Source organism: Mesoplodon bidens (genome assembly GCF_964165515.1).
Source record: "Mesoplodon bidens genome assembly, chromosome: 15".
Classification (NCBI taxonomy): Eukaryota; Metazoa; Chordata; class Mammalia; order Artiodactyla; family Ziphiidae; genus Mesoplodon; species Mesoplodon bidens.
In genome coordinates, this window is record NC_138171.1 from 45,444,818 (window position 1) to 45,468,223 (window position 23,406).

General features: G+C 47.1%; 1 protein-coding gene across 2 annotated transcripts in view; it reads left to right on the top strand.

Moving 5' to 3' along the window:
* Window positions 1–21,329, top strand: part of XPO6 (exportin 6) — a 109,008-nt gene extending 87,679 nt beyond the window's left edge. For both annotated transcript variants that reach the window (XM_081256998.1, XM_081256997.1), the window contains exons 15-24: window positions 3,263–3,407; window positions 5,064–5,210; window positions 6,113–6,302; window positions 12,072–12,227; window positions 13,203–13,317; window positions 13,493–13,664; window positions 15,074–15,235; window positions 17,609–17,707; window positions 17,863–18,093; window positions 20,636–21,329. In XM_081256998.1, coding sequence (XP_081113124.1) covers window positions 3,263–3,407; window positions 5,064–5,210; window positions 6,113–6,302; window positions 12,072–12,227; window positions 13,203–13,317; window positions 13,493–13,664; window positions 15,074–15,235; window positions 17,609–17,707; window positions 17,863–18,093; window positions 20,636–20,737 — 1,519 coding nt within the window. In that variant the 3' untranslated portion in view covers window positions 20,738–21,329. The remainder of the gene's footprint in view (window positions 1–3,262; window positions 3,408–5,063; window positions 5,211–6,112; window positions 6,303–12,071; window positions 12,228–13,202; window positions 13,318–13,492; window positions 13,665–15,073; window positions 15,236–17,608; window positions 17,708–17,862; window positions 18,094–20,635) is intronic.
* The last annotated feature ends 2,077 nt before the right edge of the window (window positions 21,330–23,406 follow it).

Here is a 23,406-nt window from a genome sequence, read left to right on the forward strand (position 1 = left end):
TCTTACCCTGTAGACCAGTGACTGAAACTGCAGGGTACAGGAGAATTGCTTGGGAAGCATATTCCCTCAGAGATTCTGATTGTAGCAGGATGGCATAAGCCTCGGGTATTTACATACTAAACAAGAACCTCAAGTGATTTTGAAAGTGGGGCATCCAGGGACCACACTTTGAGAAACTTTACAGACAGTGAAAAGCCATTAGGAAAGTGACATATGGAAGGGATAGAGGAATGGGGACTGGAGATGGGGCCATATCCCTGAGATCACACTGCCCAGAAGGCTTGCTCTAGACTAGAGCAGGAGTTGGCAAGCTATGGCCTGTGCCAGATCCAGCCCACTGCCAGCTTATGTAAATAGTTTTATTGGAACACAGCCATGCCCATTCATTTATGTATTATCTATGAGCTGCTTTTGCACTACAGTGGCAGAGTTGAATAATTCTGAACAAGAGTGGATGGCCTATAAAACCTGAAATATTTATACTCTGGTTTTTGCAGAAAAAGTCTCTGACCCCTGTTCTAGAGCATTCTTGAGCTTCAAATTAGATAAATAATAGAGAGTCTTATTTACTGTGGTAGTTAAAAAAAATTTTTTTTTAAAAATATTGCTTTCCTTTTTGAGAATTTAGAGAAAGCTTCTCCCAAGAAAGTTGCTAATTTGCTCATTAACACAACGCCTTGAACACAATTTCAGGAAGTTTTAGAACTCCTCCCTTCAGCCTTAAGGAGCTCTGTAAGTTTGATAGATTGATTGAAATTCTTAGGAACCTGCCCCCACCGCCCCGCCCCAAGACGCACTTTGATGTCTTCCTCCTTACTTTTGGTACTTACTTTTTGATCAATGGATTCTAAAGATAAAATACAGAATAACTGCTTTGTCACTATGAATATCAAATTCCCAATATTTATATTTTCTTACCTTAAGGTACCTAGTACCTTCTCTTACCTAACTTATTTTGAAAAAGTTCAAATCTATAGAAAAGGGGAAAATAGAATGAACACCCATATACTATACTCTCAAGCTAGATTCATCAATGATAAATATTTTGCCACATTTACTGTTTTTTTAAAAAATAAATTAATTTAATTAATTTATTTATTTTTGGCTGCGTTGGCGTTGGGTCTTCATTGCTGCATGCAGGCTTTCTCTAGTTGTGGCGAGCTACTCTTCGTTGCACTGCCGGGTTTCTCATTGTGGTGGCTTCTCTTGTTGTGGAGCATGATCTCGAGGTGCATCGGCTCAGTAGCTGTGGCACGCGGGCTCAGTAGTTGTGGCTCGCGGGCTCTAAAGCACAGGCTCAGTAGCTGTGGCGCACGGGCTTAGTTGCTCTGCGGCATGTGGAATCTTCCCGGACCAGGGCTTGAACCCGTGTCCCCTGCATTGGCAGGTGGATTCTTAACCACTGTGCCATCAGGGAAGCCCTGCTGTTTTCTTTTTCTTGTGCTTCTCTCTGTATACACAAGTGCACACACATACATTTTTTGTGTGTGAACTGTTTGAAAATAAATTTCAGACAACACATCACTTCACATGTATATCCTTCAGCATGTATCTCCTAGGAACATTCTCCTATGTAACCATAATACCATTATCAACACTCAAAAACTTTCATAGATACAGTAATGTCATCTCCTATTTTTAAGTGTATATGTATATATATTCCGTATTCAAATTTCCCTAATTGTCCCAAGAATGTCCTTTTTACATATATATCTATAGACATACTTTTTTTGGGATCTGAGTTCTAACTAATGAATCGCACGTTATGTGTGTCTCCTGTAACCTAGACCAGTTCCCCAAATGGTGCGTGTTTGGGAGGGGTGGGGTGGAGAGAGAGACTGACTTTCTGGAGATCCAGATCCTAATTTTTTTTTTTTTTTTTAAAGAAAATCTTAATCTGGATTTGTCTAGTTTTTCTCTGTATTCGATTGAGGTTAAACATTTTAGCAAGAATACTGCATAGGAGATGACATGTCCTTCTTGCATCATATCTAGAGGCACTTGAGGTCATTTTGCCCTGGGATTGTTGATACTGAGTTTGATTTTTAAATAGTGTCTGCCTATAACCTAGCTACATCCACTGAAAGGTCCTAGAAGCAGTGACACCCCAGTAGCAATGCTACCTCTAGTACTCAGGCTCTTGGTTTCTAAAATACTTTCTCCATCAAAAGGAAGCAGAGTTCCTTGGAGAAATGCTCCAAGTCTGGGGCAGGTTGACCCTGGAGAATCTTGTTGAGTCAGTAAGGAAGGTTGGGAACATATGAAAAGGACATAGGGGCTATAGCTTGAAAGGGTTTTTCCTGGTCACACTTGACAGTGTGATCATCAAGAAAGAATGAGGATGATAATGAGTTATAACATATTGAATATAAAGCATCCATATGATTTAAAAGAAAGAAAAAGATCAGGGAGGGAAAGCTGTTTTTTACAGAAGAATACAGCTAATGAACAGAAAAAGAAAGAATTAGAAAAACCACTAGTTTGCAGCCACCAGTGTAAGAATGATTTAGGCAGGGTTCCTCAATGGGTGTTTGTTGGGGAATGGTCTATTTATTTAGAGTCTTAAAGTGTCACCCCAAGATTACTTACTAATTTTTTCAGAAAAGGGAGAAATAACCCATTTAGGTTTATTAGAAGGTCTGGTGTTTTGTAAGCTCTGAGACAACTGCCTCACTTGTAAAAAGATTGATTATTATCTGATGAATTGTGAGCTTTTATGATGTGTATTTTGTTGTGTGAATGGTACAGTACAAAACTGGCAGAAACCAAACATAGTCTTTGCTACTTCAAGCCTCTAGCCAGATACCATGTATGGTATGATGGAAGCTTAAACTTGAGAGACTCATATCAAAGCTTATTTATAAAGCTATAATTCCTGGTAGTTTTCTACATCCTGATCTGTAGCTATGGATATAAAATTTTTACTAGTTCCCAAGTCAACACATTATCACTTAAGTTCTTTGATTCTGTTTTTATTATTTACCATTCTGTCGGCTGAGCTCACATGTGTCACAGAAAGATTGAATGAGATCTGATAGACATTTACTAACTGCCTTCTGTGTTCCGGGCAATGGTGGCAATATTTAGACAATGGGTTTTAACTTTTCGGTACTACGTGAGCAAGTAAATGGTTTCCACACTTTCACGTGTGTCCTAGAATAGTAAATGTGATGGATGAAATTCTTCCCTCCTGTGGAAACAAGTTTAGTGATAATATATTTTGACCATAACCTTTAAAATCACGTCTTCTCTCCTTTCGCAGGCACGCTCAGTCCCTGGCTGCTCTGCAGGCTTACTCTCACTGGCTAGCACAGTACTGCAGTGAGGCTCATCGGCAGAATACGCAGCAGTTTGTTACGCTCATTTCCACCACCATGGATGCAGTCACACCCCTGATCAGCACCAAGGTCTTGAAACAGCAAAGGCTGCACCTTTTCTTTAACTCCACGTCTGTCCTTCTGTTCATATACCCGTTTATTATAACATTAAAATACCACAAAGCATGAGACCCAATTCTTACTGCTGTGATAGAACTATGTGTCATTTCATGTTCCTTTTTAGTTGTTGTCCATATAAATTCAAATATAACTACTTTTTCAGTTCTCTAAGTCCCACATGAATACATGCTCATTGTCAAAAAGTAAAATACTGTTCAGATATACAGACTAAAAAATTATGGTACTCTTTAATCCCTACCTTCAAAACATTTTCCTTTCCAAGGGAAGCACTGTCAACAGTTCGTTGTATATCCTTCAGACTTTTTCCTGTTTTCACATACTGCATACGTAAAAGTTTGTAGATAGTTGGAGAGATATCTTCAGATATCTTCTTTTGCTTAACAGTATGCCTCGGAGCCCTTTACACGTGTCGATCAAGTTCAGTTTTTCAAATTGACCAATGCTATTCTGTAGTAGGGGTGTATAATGATTTTTCTGTTGATGGAAAGTAGATCCTTGTGTGTACATCCTTGTAGGGTAGATTCCTGGAAGTGTAATTGCTTGGTTGAAGGTTATATCCATGTAAAATTTGATAGATTCTAAGTCATCCTCCAAGAAGACCACCAATTTATATTTCTAAAGCATATACTTTTTTTCTTTTCTTTCTTTTTTTGGGGGGTGGGGTAGTTTTAATCATACATGGCATCCTGTACCACTATTAACAGAACAATGTATTGTTTTCTGTAAATTTTTGTTGTGTTTGTAATTGTAAATGAGTTATGATATCCTGTGAGGGGTTGTTTCAAAACTTACCTACCCATTGCTGGTATTTTACGTTGCCTCCGCTTGATAAAAAGTCACTCTGTAATGAATAACTCTGAAATGTGTGTACTCATGAATGTAGCTTTGTCCTTTTAGGTAGTTTTCTTAGAATAAGTGGGATTATAGGGTTAAAAGTTAGGGATATTTTGTGGTTCTAGGAAGTTATGTAATTTTTTTCCCTAAATTATTCTACGTGCCACTGACTGTTTGGTGTGTGTTTTCACCACAGTCTTACTAGCATTAGGTCCTGTTTTCAAAGAGTCTTCTCTTTTGCTAATTTGAAAGGGATAGAATGGTATGTGAACCAAGGTTTTGATTGGCATGTTGAGGTGAAGGAAGTAGGCGAGCCTGGTGCGATTGATGGAGTGCAGAAAGTGGGGGGGTTGCGTGGAGAGATCTTGACTTGATTGGAGCAAGAAGAGTGAGATGAACAATCCCCAGCTGTTTGAATGATATGCCAAGGAGTTTGCCATGTGATTTAAGAGCTGATGGGAGCCACTGTAGATTCTTGAGCTGAGAAGTGACTGAGCTCAAAGATGCTGGTGACTGAGAATGGGAGGAACTGGGCAGGGGGCGTTGGGGAGTGGTCCTGGCTTGAGGGCAGGAGCTATGGATGTGGCAAGGAAGAGGATGCCTTGTTGCTGGGCATCATTATAGGAAAAGTTCTTTGAGCCAGAGCCTAGGTGGTATACTTTGGCATCCAAGAACCATATTTAGCTTGTGGCTGCCTCACCAAGTTCTTCTGATAACCAGTCTCACAGGAGATGTTGTGAGCTGACGTATCATGTCCTCTTCCCTCTCCAGGTCCAAGACAAATTGCTGCTATCTGCATGCCATTTACTGGTCTCACTGGCCACCACTGTGCGACCCGTCTTTCTGATCAGCATCCCCGCAGTACAGAAAGTATTCAACAGAATCACCGATGCCTCTGCCCAGCGGCTGGTTGATAAGGTGAGGCCTCAGGGCTACCCTGGGGTCCCCAGAGCCATGTGGCTCAGGCTCAGGGAAGCTGAGGAAGAAGTCTAGCCTTTCTTTTTGCACTTAGAGCTTACAGGCTGTGCCAACACAGGTGGATTTCTTATATGCGTGGCACCGATGCAGCCTCAGTGCTCTCTGTCAGGACCTTCCTAACACAGGCAGTGTGCTGATTCACACATAAAATGTTCCTCCCAAGAGGCGTGGAGATTGTGCTGCTTTAAGAGCTGGCAATTTGGCTGGTGTTGGGAGAGTCCTCTTTGCATTCTTTCTGGTTTAAAACAGTCTGCTTTTGTTGTTAACTGTCTGTTTTCTTAGGGTTGAGACACTCCAGACAAGTATATTCTCCTAAAATCTTCCGGGAGGCTCAGGCTAGAAGTTTAAAAACAACAGAACGGGGGTGGGGTCATAGGGGAGTCAAAGCAGTTACTTAAAAGCACCTGGGATGTGAATGTGTTGCTTCTGACTTGACGCCAAGGGCACATTGACTGTAAGAGACTCTTACCAGCACTGTTCTGAGTAGCTTCTCGGAGGGTGTCAGACGGCGGCAGCTGAGGGACAGGTTGGATTCAGTGTCTGTGACTTCTCCCTCTGTAGTGCTTCAAGTACTGAATTAGAGGGGAAGTGCCAGCCCTAAGAGGGACTGTTGAGGCCGGCCCTGAGATGTGCTAGACCCAGAGTTTGTGGTTTTGCCTCCGTTTCTCTTTTCTCCCTGGATTATCTGAGTTGGGCCAAAGTCCCAGGCCCAGGTTTTAAGAAAGGAGCCTGAGGCCTGAGCTCGCTGTGTGTGGTAGGTACTGAAGGTTATGTCAGGCACAGCCCCTCTGCTGCCCATGTTGCTCGTAAACTTCTGATGGACGCCTTGGGTTCTCTTCCAGGCACAGGTGTTGGTGTGCCGAGCCCTCTCTAATATCCTGCTCCTTCCATGGCCAAACCTCCCAGAGAATGAGCAGCAGTGGCCTGTGCGCTCCATCAACCATGCCAGCCTCATCTCTGCGCTCTCCCGGGATTATCACAACCTGAAACCCAATGCTGTCGCCCCACAGAGGAAGATGCCCCTGGATGACAGTAAGTGGCCCCTAGGCAGGGACAGCCTGGGGAGATAGGTAGGGCAGGCATCATTCTTCCTTTGTGGCAGATGGGATTTGCATCTGGGGCTCATGGGTGAATTCATCTGTCCACAGTCACGCAGCTGCTAGGCAGCAGAGTCGGACTCGGGGGTAGAATCCTGCTCACCTGTGGAATTCAGTGAACACATCAGATGAACCTATTTCCTGAATGCAGATTGCCCCGTCTCTTACTTAAAATGTCCAAAATAAGGAAAACATCCATTTAAAGGCATTATTTGATGATGCCTTCCGTGGGTAAACATCCTACAGTGATTCTTGATCCATTTCAGATACTTGTATAAGCAATCAAAGCAGTTCACTTCTACACACTGGGAAACATGAAACTATCTTTTGAAACCGTTTCTAACCTTTCTCCAAATATATTTAAGAGGCTTTGAAAGAGCTTGGTATCTTCAAGTTTGATTGTTTATATTAAAGGAGGAGGAAAAAGAAGAATCAAGAGAACTCAGTAGTTCAAGTAGAAGGCATCAGCTTTCTCTGAAAAATCTTCCTGAAATAACAAATATTAAATATTTTGAAAATACAGTCTATTTTCACAGAAAGAAAATAATAGAACATTGCTGATGTCAGCAAAAATGCTTTGTGAACTGTTAGTCATGTGTACTCAACATTCTTTAAAAAAAGCATTACTTTTATAATTAGAAATATTAACATATGCTAATTGTACAAAAATACTAGAATGGTATACAGGTGGAAAAAGAAACTCTTAAATCTCACTATTTTTAGTATTTTAGAAAGTAACCTTTTTAACCGTCTTATTGTTAACAACCTTAATAATAATATACCGTAATAGCCAATTATTTTACCAGCAAAAGTGAGTTTATTCGGGAATAGCCAGAGGAATTGCAGTTCTCAGGATATGAGGACTACGGCAGACCATAGGCAAATCCAAAGAACTAGGAAGGGGAACTTGCTTTTATAGGGTAAAAGGGGGAGTTGCTAGGGGCTGTAATAACCAGAGTCCACTGGAGGAACCTGGGACTCCAAAGTATAAAGACTTCTCACTGGTTAGTCTGTGATTTGCTGGACTGTTTTCAGGTGGGAGAATAATTTTCTTCTTCCTGCGGGATAAGTAGGCAACACCTTCCTACTTGTAGTAACTGACAATAATACGTGGTGGGGCATGATAGCTCCCCCTGCAGACCTGTCCTGACTCCTGGTCTAGCTAAGGTTTGATTCCTCATTGTCTTCCCTTTTCTATTTGTAAGAATATTTTATAGTTATATAGCTGCATAAGAATGGCTGGCTTAGTGAGGGCATCCTGTGTGCCAGGCTCTTGCCTTGGCGATCTTACATCCTCATCAAATCTCTGGCTGTGCCAACATCAACCTTCAAAGTCTGGTCTTTGTCTGATCCTTGTTCTAAGTGTTTTACATTGAGTAATTCATCTAATTCTAGTAGGTACTGTTTATGAGTTAGGTACTGTTAATTATCCTGATTTTATCCATGAGGAAACTAAGGTATGTGAAGATCGAGTAATCTGCCTAGGGGTTCCATACAGCTATTGTGGAATCATGTTTTATAAAGCTTAATGGTCTTTTCTCACTTTATCTTGCATGTACTTACATCAAGTAGCATAAGCTAGGTTATGCTATGTGGTACCAAACAACCCGCAAAGCTTAGGGCCTTAATGCAGGGAAAACATCTATTTTCTTGCTCTTACTATGTGTCCAGCTTGCGTCAGGGGTTTGGGGAGGTTGTTCTTATTCTAGTCACTCGGGGACCCAGGCTGATGATGGCTCGGTTGTAGTCCGTGCTTACGTTGGGAAAGGAACATGGCGAATTGTGCAGTGGTTCTTAAAGCTCTTGCCTAGAAATGATGCTTGTCATTTCCACTCCCATTTCATTGGACAGTGAATGGTTATAGGGCCAGGGCTTAACTTCAGAGGAAGTGGAAAGGGTGATTGCCACCATGTGAGGAAATATTTGCTGAATAGCATAATGATTTCCACAGTAAACGTAATGAAAAACATAGTTAACATTTGTTGAGTGTGTACTCTGTCCCAGGCACTGGGCTGGGAACTTTATATACGTTATTTCACCTAGCTTTCCCTATAGCCCTTTGAGCTATGTCTTATTATCCTCGTTCTACAAGTGGTGAAATGAAGGCTGGAAAGTTTTTCCTATCCCAACTTTATAGTTTGAAAAATTTCCAAACCTACAGAACAGTTAAAAGATTAAGTAAATGAGGGACTTCCTTGGTGGCGTAGTGGTTAAGAATCCGCCTGCCAATGCAGGGGACAGGGGTTCGAGCCCTGGTCCGGAAAGATCCCACATGCTGCAGAGCAACTAAGTCCATGCGCCACAACTACTGAGCCTGCTCTCTAGACCCCGCGAGCCACAACTACTGAGCTTGCTTGCTGCAACTACTGAAGCCCACGCGCCTAGAGCCCGTGCTCTGCAACAAGAGAAGGCACCACAATGAGATGCTCACGCATTGTAACAAAGAGTAGCTCCCGCTTGCCACAATTAGAGAAAAAGCCCACATACAGCAACAAAGACCCAAAGCAGCCAAGAAAATACATGGTAGTAAAATAGAATTAAACCCCCATTCCAACTAAAACAACATTGTAAATCAACTATATTTCAATAAAAAATTTTTTTAAAAAGAAAGATTAAGTAAATGAGAAACTGATATCTTTCACCAGGATTCACCAGTTGTTAATATTCTGCCACATTTGTGTTCTCCCCAACCTCACACACACTTTTTCTTTTTAACTGAGCCATTTAAAGGAAGTTGGTGACATCAACACTTTATCCCTGAGTACTTAACCTTTATCTTTGAGAACAAGATATTCTCTTATATAACCAGAACACCATTAACACAGCCAACCAAGCTGTGGAACATTGTTACAATAATGTTGTTTAATAATATAGACCACATTTAAATTTTCCCTAGTTGTTATCAAACTGTCCTTTTTTGCTTTCTAAAAAAGGATACCTTCAAGGATCATGGGTTACATTTGATTGTCACATCTCTTTAGTTTCTTAATAAAGAAAAATATTCCTAGTTTTTGTTTGTCATGACATTGACATTTTTAAAGCGTCCAGACCTGTTTTCTTGTAGAAAGTCCCATAATCTTATTCTGTCTGGTTGTTTCCAGCAGATTTTGGCAGGAATACCACCCAGGTAGTGACGTGTACTTCCACTGCATCGCTTCTGTTTATCCCATTATTGGCGATGCTCAGTGTGATCACCAGCTTCAGGGAGTGTCTGCCAATCTGTCCACAATAAAGGTATCCCGTACCCCCTACCCCCCACCCCAGGCCTGGCAGGTGTATGTTGCTCTGGATCACAGGGGAAGTGGTGGCGTCAGGAGTGTGATTTAGGTCTGACTGGCTCCAGATCCGTTGCTCTTCACCACATTGCCCCTTTCTTCTTCTTCTTCTTCTTTTTTTAAATTAATTAGTTTGTTTATTTATTTATTTATTTATGGCTGGGTTGGGTCTTGGTTGCTGAGTACGGGCTTTCTTTATTTTTTTTATTTTTATTTTTTTTTTCTTTTTGCGGTATGCGGGCCTCTCACTGTCGTGGCCTCTCCCGTTGCGGAGCACAGGCTCCGGACGCGCAGGCCCAGCGGCCATGGCTCACGGGCCCAGCCGCTCCGCGGCATATGGGATCCTCCCAGACCGGGGCACGAACCCGTATCCCCTGCATCCGCAGGCGGACTCTCAACCACTGCGCCACCAGGGAGGCCCAACGGGCTTTCTTTAGTTGTGGCGAGCGGGGGCTATTCTTCATTGTGGTGCACAGGCTTCTCATTGCAGTGGCTTCTCTTGTTGTGGAGCATGGCCTCTAGGTGCGTGGGCTTCAGTAGTTGTGGCTTGCGGGCTCAGTAGTTGTGGCTCACGGGCTGTAGCGTGCAGGCTCAGTAGTTGTGGAGCACGGGCTTAGTTGCTCCGTGGCATGTGGGATCTTCCCGGACCAGGGCTCGAACCCCTGTCCCCTGCATTGGCAGGTGGATTCTTATCCGCTGTGCCACCAGGGAAGCCCCCCCCCCAACCTTTCTTTTTGTTATTATTAATTAGCCTTTCTTCTTGAAAGCAGTGTTTTTAATGGTTTTATAACATCCTATCCTGTGGAAGTACCAATTTACGTTATTTCCTGTTTTTGCATATTTAATCCATTTTCCTATTATTGCATATTTAGTTGTGCTTTTAGTTTTCCGCTTGCACATTTTTGTGAATAAATCTTGGTTCTTGTTTAAATACGCTCACATCAGAGGTCAGATTTTGGTCTCTTGACTCTGTTTGCCTTCCCTGTGCCTTGTGTGTTCTTGGGGAAGCGTCTGCCAGGTGCAGTTTTCTGGCTCAGTGAGCATCCGTGTGCTGGTAGTGTTGTGAGTGAATGGCTTCTTCAGGAGCTCAGTTTCTAGCATCCTTGTGACCAGCCTTGAGTGGACCAGGCCTGTTGCGAGCCATTGTCTTCTTTCATGCCCAGTCCTATGAGTGAGGCGGTGTCATCTCTCCATGTTTTCAGATGAGGAAACCGAGATTCAGAATAAGCAGAGTCAGGAGTCAAACCTGGCCCAGTGCCCCTCTAAAGCCTGGGTTCTTTCTGCTGTCCCCTTCCCTGGAAGCTGCTGCAGCCCTCACAGAGGCTGGTGGGCTCTGGGGGTCAGGGCCACCCAGAGAGCCCTAGCAGGTGGAGGCTGGCTCTCAGCCCAGCTCCAGTTCCTCCTCTGGAGCTACGCCAGCGTCGAGTCTGTCAAGCTCAGGCTGAGCCCTGTGGGGCTTCTTGAGGCAGCCGGTGGGAAGAAAAACCCCACAGGTGCTGGGGAATGGTGACAACTTCCTTGTGCTGGATCTCCTGATATGTCAGGTGCTTTGCGAGAATCATTCTGAACCTTGTCTCTAATCCTCACAGCAACCCTGCAAAGGTGGGGGCTATTGGCCAATCCTGGTGTACCGATGAGGATCCCACCCCCATGTGTAGCTGTGTTGACCACGTGCAATTCACATCCAGGCCCCTCTGACGCAGGCCCTTGCTCTGTCCTCTGAGATCCTGCCTGTTTGCTAGCCACTGCCTCTGTTTCCCCTGTGTGCTATATGGAGTCATCAGTGAGCTCTTACATCAGGGGATTGTTAGAAGTATTTATCGTCAGTAACATATAATACAATATATATTACAATATAATATAATGCAACATAATAATAATTATATATATTTTTTCAGGCCCAGTAGACCAAGAATTGATCAGGCAGTTGATTCCTTAACACAGCAGCAGTAGATGTGCATGGCAGGTGCTTGTGTGGATTACCGGGCTAGAGCCATGTCTGGAGTTGAAGGAGGGTGTTTGATCTGCATGTGTCCATTCTTGTCTGTGGTGATTACCTTGTGACACTTAACATTCTCACTGGTCTATCACCATCTTACAGTCTTGATTAAGTCCAAGACACCTAACCTGAGGGACATTTCATCTTCTCTGTGGACATGTTTCAGGTGGATAGAGGCAGAATAGAAGCAAAAAACTGAGCAGGCTGGCTGGCAGGCAACTGGAGTCCTGACAGTAGAAAGGGAACAAAAAAAGGAAGAAAAGGATGTAGAAAGAGAGATACAGAGAGAGATTGATAACTCAGTCAAGAGAGACTTCTGTGTGATTGTCCTCTGAATAACTTTGCAGGTTTCTTCCCCTTCCCTGTGTTCCCTCTTACCCTGCTTTATCCTCAGACAAGTCATAACAGGCAACTTAATCTTGGTTTGCAGCCAAAGTGATTATCCACCAGACACTTAGTGTCTTAGAAGATATCGTGGAGAATATCTCTGGGGAATCCACCAAGTCCCGACAGATCTGCTACCAGTCCCTGCAGGAATCCGTTCAGGTCTCCCTGGCCCTCTTTCCAGCTTTTATCCATCAGTCAGGTAGGAGCTGGCCGCAGGCCTCACTGCTGGGTGGTGCTGACAAGGACCGGAGTAACTGCTTAGCTCTGCAGGGCAGGCCAAGTCCGGTGGGGTCGGCCTAGATGGTGAAGGCGGAGGGCGGTGCTGTCGTGTGTCGCTGAGTCACTTGGGAACATGAATGGATGGGAGTAAGAGGGGCGTTGCAGCGGGATGGAGAACTTTTCTGATAGTTCCACTTATTTACTTACACGGCAAGGTGGATTCTGCTGAGATGCTTCACCTCCGCACACTGTCACTGTCACTCAGAAAGGCTCTCTCTGGGTCTCTGGATGTACTCGCCTGGCTCTCATGACCACTTACAGTGGTCTTGTCAGTCTTATGAGAGAAATATCCAGGGCTTCTCAGTCAGCAGATGTTCACCGATTGCCCCTGAGTGTGTGCGGTTCAAGCCATAACGTACTCTACAAGATGATTGTTTAGATCTGGAAGTGGAGCCACACTAAATGTAACCAATATATTCTGCAGTTAATCTATTTAATAGCCCAGGGCCATGCAATCTGAGTACACCCTCACTGTCCACGTTCAGCCCCTTGACCCTGGACCCAACTGCAGATTATCAGTCATAGAGAAGTGGCTGAAGCCCTCAGGGGCTGACCCAGTTCAGTAGTTGCATCAGCGAGTACAGAATAACCCACCTGCAGTGAGAATTCTGCGTGGCGCTGGGTGCTGGGCAGTGAGGGCGGCTTCGAGATGACCTTCTTTTCCTATTGTGAGCCATCAGGCAGAGTTCTCTGTACCAGAGCTGTTTTCTCAGCACATCCTTAATCATTTCCCACTTTCCGTCATTGGCTGTGATGGTGTTGGGGAAATTTCTTCCAGCAGGAAGTCTTAGAGAGAAAGGATAGTGCAGACTGCAGAAGGAAGTGCATCAAGCCAAGGGCTTCTGTTTATCCCTGTGTACCTGTCTCTAATCATTTGCTTTGTCCCTTTATGTAGATGTGACTGATGAGATGCTGAGTTTCTTCCTCACTCTGTTTCGAGGCCTTAGAGTACAGATGGGCGTGCCTTTCACTGAGCAGATCATACAGACTTTCCTCAATATGTTTACCAGGTAACCACAGACCCACTGTGTCCAAGGTTTTCAGACTCCACATGTGAAGTGGTGCGACCTGGCTACAAAGTGTGGGACTTTTTGCTCCTTTCCTTCACTTGCCACAAGTGTTGGTTTTCATACTGCTCCCCAGAGAAACATTTTCTTGGCTACTGTGTGCTTTCTCTGTCTGCAGAGAACAGTTGGCCGAGAGCATCCTCCACGAAGGCAGTACTGGCTGCCGGGTGGTTGAGAAGTTCCTGAAGATCCTGCAGGTGGTGGTCCAGGAGCCTGGCCAGGTGTTCAAGCCCTTCCTCCCCAGCATCATCTCCCTGTGCATGGAGCAGGTGTATCCCATCATCGCCGAGGTATGAGGGGCTGGGGTGGTCCCCTGTGCTGCCTCCTGCCTGAGATGGGGGAGGGAATGAAATATTGAGGAAAATGTGTTGTGTTTTAAAGCTAATTTGTTAGTTATTTTATTTTTCTTATAAAATATTTTTTTTTCTGAGAAAGAATGCCATTAGCGTGGTATGGTTTTTTTATGTTGGTTGAGTTAATTAGAGCTAATCTGGTGTAAGCATAACAGGTTAATTGTCACAAGGTTGATTGATAAGTAAGATCAGTGTCCCATGGCAAACAATTTAGAACTTTAGGTGAATATATGGTTTTCTCCAGCAAACATAACAAATGTTGTAGTAATAACACTTCATAACACTTTCCTATTAAGAAATTTCATGATCTCAAGGATACAAAACAAGTTCTTAGAACCATTCAAAGCTTTCATCATTAGAAAGCTCTTTGTCCTTCTTAGAAAACAGCCACTCAGCATGACAAAATTCAGAATAAATATATATTTAACTTAAGTTTTCTGTAATAGTTACGTAAATGAGGGCTAACCTTCCTACCTGCCCAAACTAAAGTTTAAGTAAGTCCAGTTGCTTTGCATCATTAAACACACCTGCGCCCTCTGAGGATTCCTGCCGTGGAAGTTGGTGCCCCCTGGTCTTAATTTAACTTTAATCAAAGCTGAATTAAATAGATCTGGGCCTTATAATTTTTAAGTCTGCTGAGACCTGTGGAATAATGTGACCTGTCATGCTCTTCAGTGACTTGGAGAGTTTTGGATAAATGTGAAAATTATTGCTGAGCCTGCCTCCCTCACCCTCTCCTCTTGCCATTGAGAAAGGAGACAGACTGGGAGAGCAGTTAGCGCCACACGGTGCCTCCCCCGAGGTGCTGCTTCCACCTGGAGGCCCTCTAACGCTGCTGTCGGTGGTTTCTAAGTGCTCTTTAAACTCCTTTTCTATAGAGGGCAGAACCTCTTTTAAACCTTCTTATTTGTCTTTATCCTCAGAGGTTGCATAAGACCAACAGGTTAGCTGGGACAGCTTTTTTTTTTTATACTGGCAAAGGAACAGCACCACCAAGAAAATGTGACAGATCAGATCAGCTGCTTGCTCAGCAGGAAATCCATATTCCTAATTGTTTTCCATTTAGTAGCCTTGTTTTCTTAGCTTAAAAAGCTGAGTGCTTCCGTCAGAAAAAGGGCCCCTTGGCACCGACCCAGGCATTCTGTGTCTCAACTGTGGCCATGTCTCTGCCGAAGAACTCCTCGTTTGAACTGCTGGCCCACAGGGGGCTTGACAGGACGAGAGTGAGGGTGGAAAGCCAACACACTGCTGGCTGTTAGGAGGCATCTCTCAGGCCTCTTTGCTGCTCCGGGCCCAGGCTGTGAGTGGCTCCCTGAAGGTTTGAGGGTCTGTGTGTGTCTCCACAGCGCCCCTCCCCTGATGTGAAGGCTGAGCTGTTTGAGCTCCTTTTCCGGACGCTCCATCACAACTGGAGGTACTTCTTCAAGTCCACCATCCTGGCCAGTGTCCAGAGGGGGATTGCTGAGGAGCAGATGGAGAATGAGCCTCAGTTCAGTGCCATCATGCAGGTAATGTGGCAGAGCTGGTGAGGCTGCCTTGTGATCGAGGAACAGACAGGCATCATTCTGGATACCACCTGGGTCCACTGGCCGACTGTCCCTTGCTTTGCTTCTGTGGCATATGGTCCCACTGCCTCTAACGTGGCCACTGCAGCAGGCGCCACACGGTGGCACTTTGAAGCCTCGTGGTCTTGGGTCTGAAGCTCAGCTCTACCTCTTAGTACCTATGAAGTTAGTTAACTTCTTGGAGCCTCAGTCTCTCCATCTGTGAGGTAGGGATAATAGTGCCTATTTTGTGGGTTTGTTGTGGGGTTAAATGAGAGTGTACACAGCGTTCATGGCACCCAGGATGCTGGATACATCTCAGTTCCCTCTGCCTTATAGCAGAGTTGCCCCACGTGTGAGGAGGCTGCCCATGTCAGGACCACCTGGGGCCCTCCTTACCTGCAGCAGTGTGTTAGTTGATCTGCATTTTTGAGAGATAATTCTGGCTTGTACCGTGTTGGGAGAAGCACTGCCCTGTGATTGTCTCCTTTTCTGATCAAGTGCGACTGTTAAACCCTAGAGAGTGAGCTCTGGGGGCTGAGCACACACCACTGTGGGAGGCGGGCGGCCTCCCGTGCCAGGGTGGCCGGCTGCTCAGGGACCGCTTTCAGACGCACTCCTTGTTCTGCACTCAGTCGTACAACTTTTTTATTCTAAGCCTCGGCTGAAGTAGAGAGTTATTTTTATTTTTTGGTTTTTCAGTGCTAGCTTTTCGTCACGGGGAAACCAGCGGATTCTACCGTTCTTCCATTCAGCTTCCTCCCAGCGTGTGCGCACACACACACGCTCACGCGCTCTCCCTGTGTGGAAGAGCGGATGTCGCACCCCTGGTCTTTGCAGTTATTTTCATGAACTTCCATCTCTGACAGCCCATCACGGGCCTGGATTGGGAGTATTCAAGTGCCTTCTCTCCTTCCTCTCCTACCTCCCTCTTCAACTCTGTCCTTGCTTTCAAGACTTTTGATGGCTGGTCCTCCACTCAGGGCCGGTAAAAGCCACTTTGGAAAACAGCTTCACAGTTTGGCAGTTTCTTATAAAGTTAAACATGTAATTACTATGTGATCTAGCAATCCCACCTCTAAATATTTTACCTAAGATAAATGAAAACATATATTCCCCCAACCTGTACACAGATGTTATAGCAGCTTTTTTCATAGTTGCCAAAAGCTGGAAACAATTCAAATATCCATCAGCCAGTGGCTTGATAAACAGACTGTGGCACCTGCTCCTCAGCAAGTAAAAAGGAACCTGTTCTCATTCGCACAACACAGTGACCTCCCAATACATTCCACCAGGTGCAAGAGTCCGGCTCCAAAGGGCTATATACTGCTGATTGCATTCCATCATATGACACATGTTCTGGAAAAGGCAAATCTAGGGGAATAGAGAGTGAGCAGTGGTTGCCTAAGGGTAAGGGGAGAGGACTGACCACAAAGGGGGCATGAGGGAACTTTTTGGGAGAAGGAAATGTTCTGTTCTGATCATTGTGGTGGTTTGATGACTCTGTGTGTTGGTCAGAATTACACAATGGTGAATCTCAAGAGGGTGCATTTCACTCTGTGTTACACTTCAATAAACCCGACTTTAAAAACTAAATAAAACAATTGGGCATCTTGGAGATTTTATCACTACAGCAGGGGTTATAAGACCCCCTTCTCATAGTTTAGCAGCCCAGGACAGAATGACGAGGCCATCACTGGCTCTTTCTGGGGAATGTCCTGCCCACCACTGGGTTTACATTTCATTGGCCTCCCCCACTCCTCCTCAGTCACTTTCTGTGGGAGCAGGGCTCTTTGTGTTTGGGGTGGGGGGTGAACTGGAAACTCCCACAGCCCAGAAACTGCAGAGTAGTTTAAAAATTTGCTATTGCTTAACCCCAAGGCAGAGGCAGCCAGGTGTGAAGGAGCCTTCAAGGATTTGTGGTTTATAAGACCTGGGATGCCAAGGAGAGGGTGGCTTATGGGCGAGTGGTTGGCTTGAGGCGGGGAGGGCAGCCTCTGGTATCTGCTAAGATGGCTGAGGTACTTGCCTAGAGGTGTTAGCTGCTTCCTTCAACGACAGATCCTGTGAAGGTGTGGAGGTTTATTACAAGAGGTGCAAGATGAGACCAAATAAGTGAGGCCCAGTGGGGAGGACTTGGGAGCTCAGACGACACAGGAGCGTTCCAAAGATCTGACCAGACAGGCCAGGAGGATGAGGCAGTAGGTGCCCCCGCCCTGCGTCGGCGTGGGGAACCGCCGCCAAGTGTCAGTGCTTTGGGCGTAGGGAGGTGCCCTAGAAGGGCTGGGTCTGAGGGTGTTGAAAGGCTGCTTATAAAATGGTGGTCTTATTTCCTAGGCTTTTGGACAGTCCTTTCTCCAGCCTGACATCCACCTATTTAAACAAAATCTCTTTTACTTGGAGACTCTCAACACCAAGCAGAAGCTGTACCACAAGGTAAGTGCCCCAGCTCTCAGATGAAGGTTTCTTCATCAGAGGTGTCGTGGGCCCAGGCCGAGGCCACCCTCCTCAGGTCAGTGGCTGTGGAGCACGACAGGGAGTAGGCAGGGAGCCCGCCCGGCCTTGGCTCACCCTGCTCTTTCCGTCTGCAGAAGATCTTCCGGACCACCATGCTCTTTCAGTTTGTGAACGTGCTGCTCCAGGTCCTGGTTCACAAGTCCCACGACCTCCTGCAGGAGGAGATTGGCATCGCCATTTACAACATGGCCTCTGTGGACTTCGATGGCTTTTTCGCGGCCTTCCTCCCAGAGTTCCTGACTAGCTGTGACGGTGTGGATGCCAACCAGAAAAATGTGCTGGGGCGGAATTTCAAGATGGATCGGGTGAGGAGAGAGAGGCCAGGCTAAAGGGAGGGCAGACGTGGGCTCTCAAGCCTGGCACCTGTTCTGAGAGGAGGGGGCAGGCTGCCTCACGCGTGCTTTGTGCCCTCGGCGGCTCCACTGTAGCTTGTGCGGGCTCCTGGATGACTCGGTGCCGTGGCTGGATTGAGGGGCACACGCTGTCCCCCAATGGTGGCCTCTGCAGCACGTATATTCTTCGTCTCAGCTACTGGGCCCGGTTCTGGCCCCAGCTGTCTGCCTGATTTGTCTCAGCTTCTTTGCACCCTGTCGAGCCCACCTCTGACTGGGGCCCAGCTCGTTTCCTCTGGGTCGTGAGCCAGTACAGCCAGGACTTGCAGACAGGCTGTGAAGATTGATGCTTGGGAGCCCAAGCACCAGCGGTTAGCGGTGGGGCCCTGGGCTCTTCCAGATGCCAGGCTCAGTGGGGCTGACCTGCTGCCAGGCCCTGGGAGGAGCCTCACAGCGCTCATGCTCTTGCCTCCCACTGCCCACCCAGAGACGGTCAGGTGGGCTGTTCCGCCTGGGCAGCCCCTTGAGTGAGAACTGGGGTGGTGAGGTCTGTGGATGCACGTGAAGCCATCGTTGCTAGTGTGTCCGGGTCCCGTGGTGCCCAGCCTCTCCTGTCCTGGGGCCTCCTTGCTGGGCCCTCACCTGTCCTCCTCCTTCCAGTTTCAGCTGCTAAGTCTTGGCTGCTCGCCCGCCAAGAGGCTCTTCCTGGAACTTTTCCAATCGAATAAGTAATTTTCGTCTTTCAGCCACTCACAGTTGATGCAGTGACACCTTCTCTTTCTCCCACATCCTCTTGGTGGTGTTGACCTGACTGCCGTGCGAGAACAGCCCGTCCCCATTCCACTTCAGCGTCCAGGGTTGCGTGTTGCTCTTGCTGGAGCAAATTCTTCGTCTTCCTTGCTTGTCTCGTCTGTGATACGTGTCAGGGTAGTTCTTTCTTAGACTCAGCTCCTGTTTTCCCTTGTCTTGGAAACTTTCTCTCCCTGGCGTTGATCTTGTTTTCTCCTGAGCTTCGTTAAGTTCACTTCAGCCAGTTGGGTATTTTGTCATCCTTATCCTGGAGGCCAAATCCTAATATTTAATGATCAGTTTCTAATGATGTCATTCTCAGTCAACTTCTTGATTTAAAGCAGTGGTTTTCAAAGCTATTGATAGGTATGCATCGGAGTACCTGGGGTGCTTATTAAAAATGCAGAAATATACTGCCATGTTCCATTCAAGACATTCGAATTTGGCATTTGGGTGACACTGATTTTAAAAATATCCCTTGGTTTGTTTTGAGGATGAAATAAGTAAAGGAATCAGCGCCTTCATTCATTCGTTCATCCATCCACTGTGTGTTTGAAGCTGGCTTCTACTCCAGCCCTGTGCCAGGTGTCCAGGAGCTCATGCCTCCCTGCCTTTAAGGAGTCCTGCTGGGAAGATGGGCAACAGCGCCCTCTGTGGACCACGCTGAGCCAAGCACCTTATTTGCCTCGGCTTTTTTATAGTCTTCCAGCAGCCTTCTGAAGTGTAGGTCCTGTTGTTCAACCCCACTTCACAGAGGAACCCAGGCTCGGAAAGGGCAGCAGTTGGTTGGCAGTTACAGAACTTGGGATTGGTGGAGCCAGGAAGCGGGATCTGGAGCTGGGGGTTCTGCCCCCAGGGCCTGCCCTCACTGTCCGCAGGCAGGGTGAGCCAAGGGCCTCAGAGAGCTTGGAGCAGAGGCACCGACCTAGCCCGCTGGAGCCAGGAAACAGGATGTATCCAAGTGGCCTTTTTGGAAGAGGCAGGCTTTGAGCTAAACTTTGAAGAGGAGGAGAGGTTAGCCAGGTGGCCTAGGGGGTATGGACAGGCACCGTTGATGTTACTTTGCCTGTGGACCTGCAATCCAGCCTTCAGTAATCCCAATCCAAAGATGAAGAAGCAGACCTCGGGTGGTCCTGTAGTGGTCCACGGTTGAATTTGGGCTTCCTGCTGTGAGGGGCCTTCTCTGTTTGTATTCTGTGGCCTAGCAGGCTAGGTGTCATGAGACATATGGGCCACTGTGACTCTTGATTGGCAGGGCCTACCTGGAGCCCTGAGTGGAGAAGGGCTCTGCAGATGTGGCTCGGCCGGCTGTGGTGGAGGGGAGCCGTAGCCGTGCTCGGGAGTGACTCCAGTCTGAATCCCCTGCCTTCCTGACTGTGTAACCCGTGGCAGGTTTCTTAATCTGTCTGCGCTTTGCTTTCTTCATCCTTCAAATGATGGTACTAACAACCTGCACCGCAGGCTGGCAGTGAGGATTAAACGACTTGTCTCTGAATCGCTTGGGACAGGGCCTGGCACGTGGTGGGCACTAGGGCAGTATCAGCTGTTGTTCTTTTTCTCCCACCGTGCCTTTGCTGACACGTGGGGCAAGAATGAGTGAAGTTTCGTGTTTTGTCAAATGTTCTCAGAGCTCCGGACGCCTTGTGGGACAGGAGTGGGCTGGTGGGGTGGGGGTGATTTGGGGTGTTGGGTGGGGCTGGGCTGCAGCTGTGCCCCTGCCTTCCAGGACCTGCCCTCGTTCACCCAGAGTGTGCACAGGCTGGTCAACGACCTGCGTTACTACAGACTCTGCAATGACAGCCTGCCCCCCGGCACCGTGAAGCTCTAGGTGCGGCCTGCTCACCGCCCAAGGGACATGGACTCCTGCCGCCGCCACCTGCACCACCTCCGCCTGCTGCCATGGGTGTCTCCCGGACGGGCCTCGGCCACTCCTCGGCTTCTCACGCCCGGAGCGGCGTCACCTGCCCTCACCCCCCTCCACGCTCCTCTCCTGCCACCCACCCAGCAGAACTGGCTCCGGGGTGTCCCGGGGTTTGGAGCAGGCAGGGATCATGCGGCCAGGTACCAGGGAGGCAACGGGAAACCCTGTGGGGTGGTCCGTGCAGATCATGCGTGTATCAGTCACGAGGCAGAAATGCCAAGGACAGCTGTGACAGTGCCACCTTCTCACCATTCCACCTCCCCACCCCTCCCGGCTCAGCCGGCTAAGGAGAGGCATGATGTTGGAACTACTATGGCACTTCTGTCAAGCCTCTCCCTCCCTCCCCCTCAATTGCCTTGAAGTCTCTGCTGTTTGTCAGAGATTTGCAGACCCATGGGGTTTTTTTCTGTTGTTCTTGTTTTCTCATCATTCCATTGTGATACTAAGAAACTAAGAAGCTTAATGAAAAAATAAAATGCTTATGTTGTTGTTATATAAACGCTGGTTAGAGAGCTTCTTTTCCACTCAAAACTTCCTCAAGGGCCAGCATCCAGGTGAAGGGGAGCGTCCTAGCAGGGAGCGGGGCAGCAAGGGGTGAGGCCTGTGTCGGTGCCTTGGGGGAGCCCCTCCGAGGAGAACTAACTTAACATCCCATCCTCTTCTCGACAACATCTTTAACAGTGAGAAGACGCAGGGTCCCTGTTTCTCAAGTTCAGGGACGGTGGGGGACTTGGTCTGACAGCTACCCTAGTGGTTGAGGTGGGCCTGGAGTCCAGATGATGTCCATACCCCTGCTTCTCAAAACGTGGGCTCCCACTCCTCCCCCTCCCAGAGAGTAGACCCCTCAGTGGACCAGAGTCTCGCCTGAGGACAGTAGGGAGGTGAAGGTCTCTTAATGGATTGTCTGAGAATGGGGGTTGGGGAGGGTGTAGCCGTGTGAGGGGCGAGGAGTGGGTGGGACTCAGGGCTTGCTGGTGTGTCAGAGAGGTGAGGCCTTGACCAGCTGTTCATGTGCAGAAATGGCACTTGTCCTTGAAGTTTCTAGGATAACGGATCGGCAGCTCCTCCTGCTTTAGGTGTGACAGGGACTGGACAGACAGGACTGGGGTTGCTTCTAATGAGGAACACCACGCCTGGCAGGAAGAGGTTTGCTCACCTGAAAGTGAGGGTAGGGGTGTTATGTGAAGGCTCATTGACAGAACTGGGGGGGGAGTTGGGGGCTGATGGCTTCTACTTCGAGGTCTTTCTTTATAAGAATAACTTTGGTGGGTGTGGGGCCGTGGGCTGGGTTTGAGCTACGTGTGTGCACGCTCACATGCGTGTGCATGCACACGTGCACACAGCCCCTTGCTCCGCATCAGTCACGGCCTCCCAGCTGCAGCTAGCCCCAGTTCAGAGTTCATAGAGGAGGGAATTGAAACTTCAGTCGCTCTTCTACAGAAGGGAATTAGCATCCAGTTATTCCTGGGCTATAAACACCACCTCACCTGCCTGCTAGGCAAGGCCGGGAGTGCTGCCTGTGCCCAAGATGATGAAAGGGCTTTTTGAATGCCTAACGACCGAGGGGGTGAGGGAATGGGTTTGGTCGCCTGTGAGCCCCACCCTTGGATGGAACACAAGGCAGAACTTGGGATGGTAGAGGAAAGGCCTTGAGGAGTAAGGTGGGCTGGGATGGAGGATTTTTATTCTAAGACTGATGGGCGTGGCCCCAGCTGCATGGATTGTAGTGAGCTCCCAGTCCTTGGAGGGGGACAAGAAGAGGCTGGGTGACCTGCAGGAAGGGTTCCTTCCCTGGGAGGGAGGTCAGACAGGTCTTGATCCGATTTCTCTTGACTGTAGTGCCCCACATAGGGCCTGGCACAGAGCAGGCCTTAGGACGCCTGGGTGGAATTGGATAAGTTCTCAGGCCCTTGGCAAATCCAGAAACTGTCTTTGTGATCTGAGGAAGGGGATGGGGAAAGGATAGAGATGGACAAGAGGGAGCCTTTAGGTCAGTCTCATCTGGGGACAGATAGTGGCTGGGGGGTTTCAATGAGGTGGGCTGCTTTCCCTGCCACCTTTGGGTGCAAGGAGGTTGTCTCGGCTCCATTTGATGCCCATGTCCTGCTTTTCCTCTGGTTTATGTCATTTACATCCACCAAAGGCACAGCCGCTGGCTTTGGGAAGGGTTCTGATGAAATTTTCTGGTTTTCACAATTTATGGCATTTTCCTCCATTGCCTACCATTGGCCTCACACAACGGAGGGTTGACATTTTTTAACAGCCTTTTTTCCCCCTCCAACTACAAAATGTTGTAGAAGAATATGTAAAAAATGCAGAAAAAAAAATAGGGTCATCTAATCCCAGTGCCCAGAGAAAACCACTGTTAATATTTTGGTGAATTTTCTTTCAACATTTCCCTATTTGTCTGCAAACATGTATGATTTTCCTTTTCCTTTTTTTTTTTAATAGAGGTCCTGTTTTTGTAGTCTCCTTTTGATTTATTTAACATGACCATTTTCTCATGTTGTTAAATATTCTACTAAAACATGGTTTTTAATGGTGGATGGTATTGTGATAGGGAAGAACAAATCTGA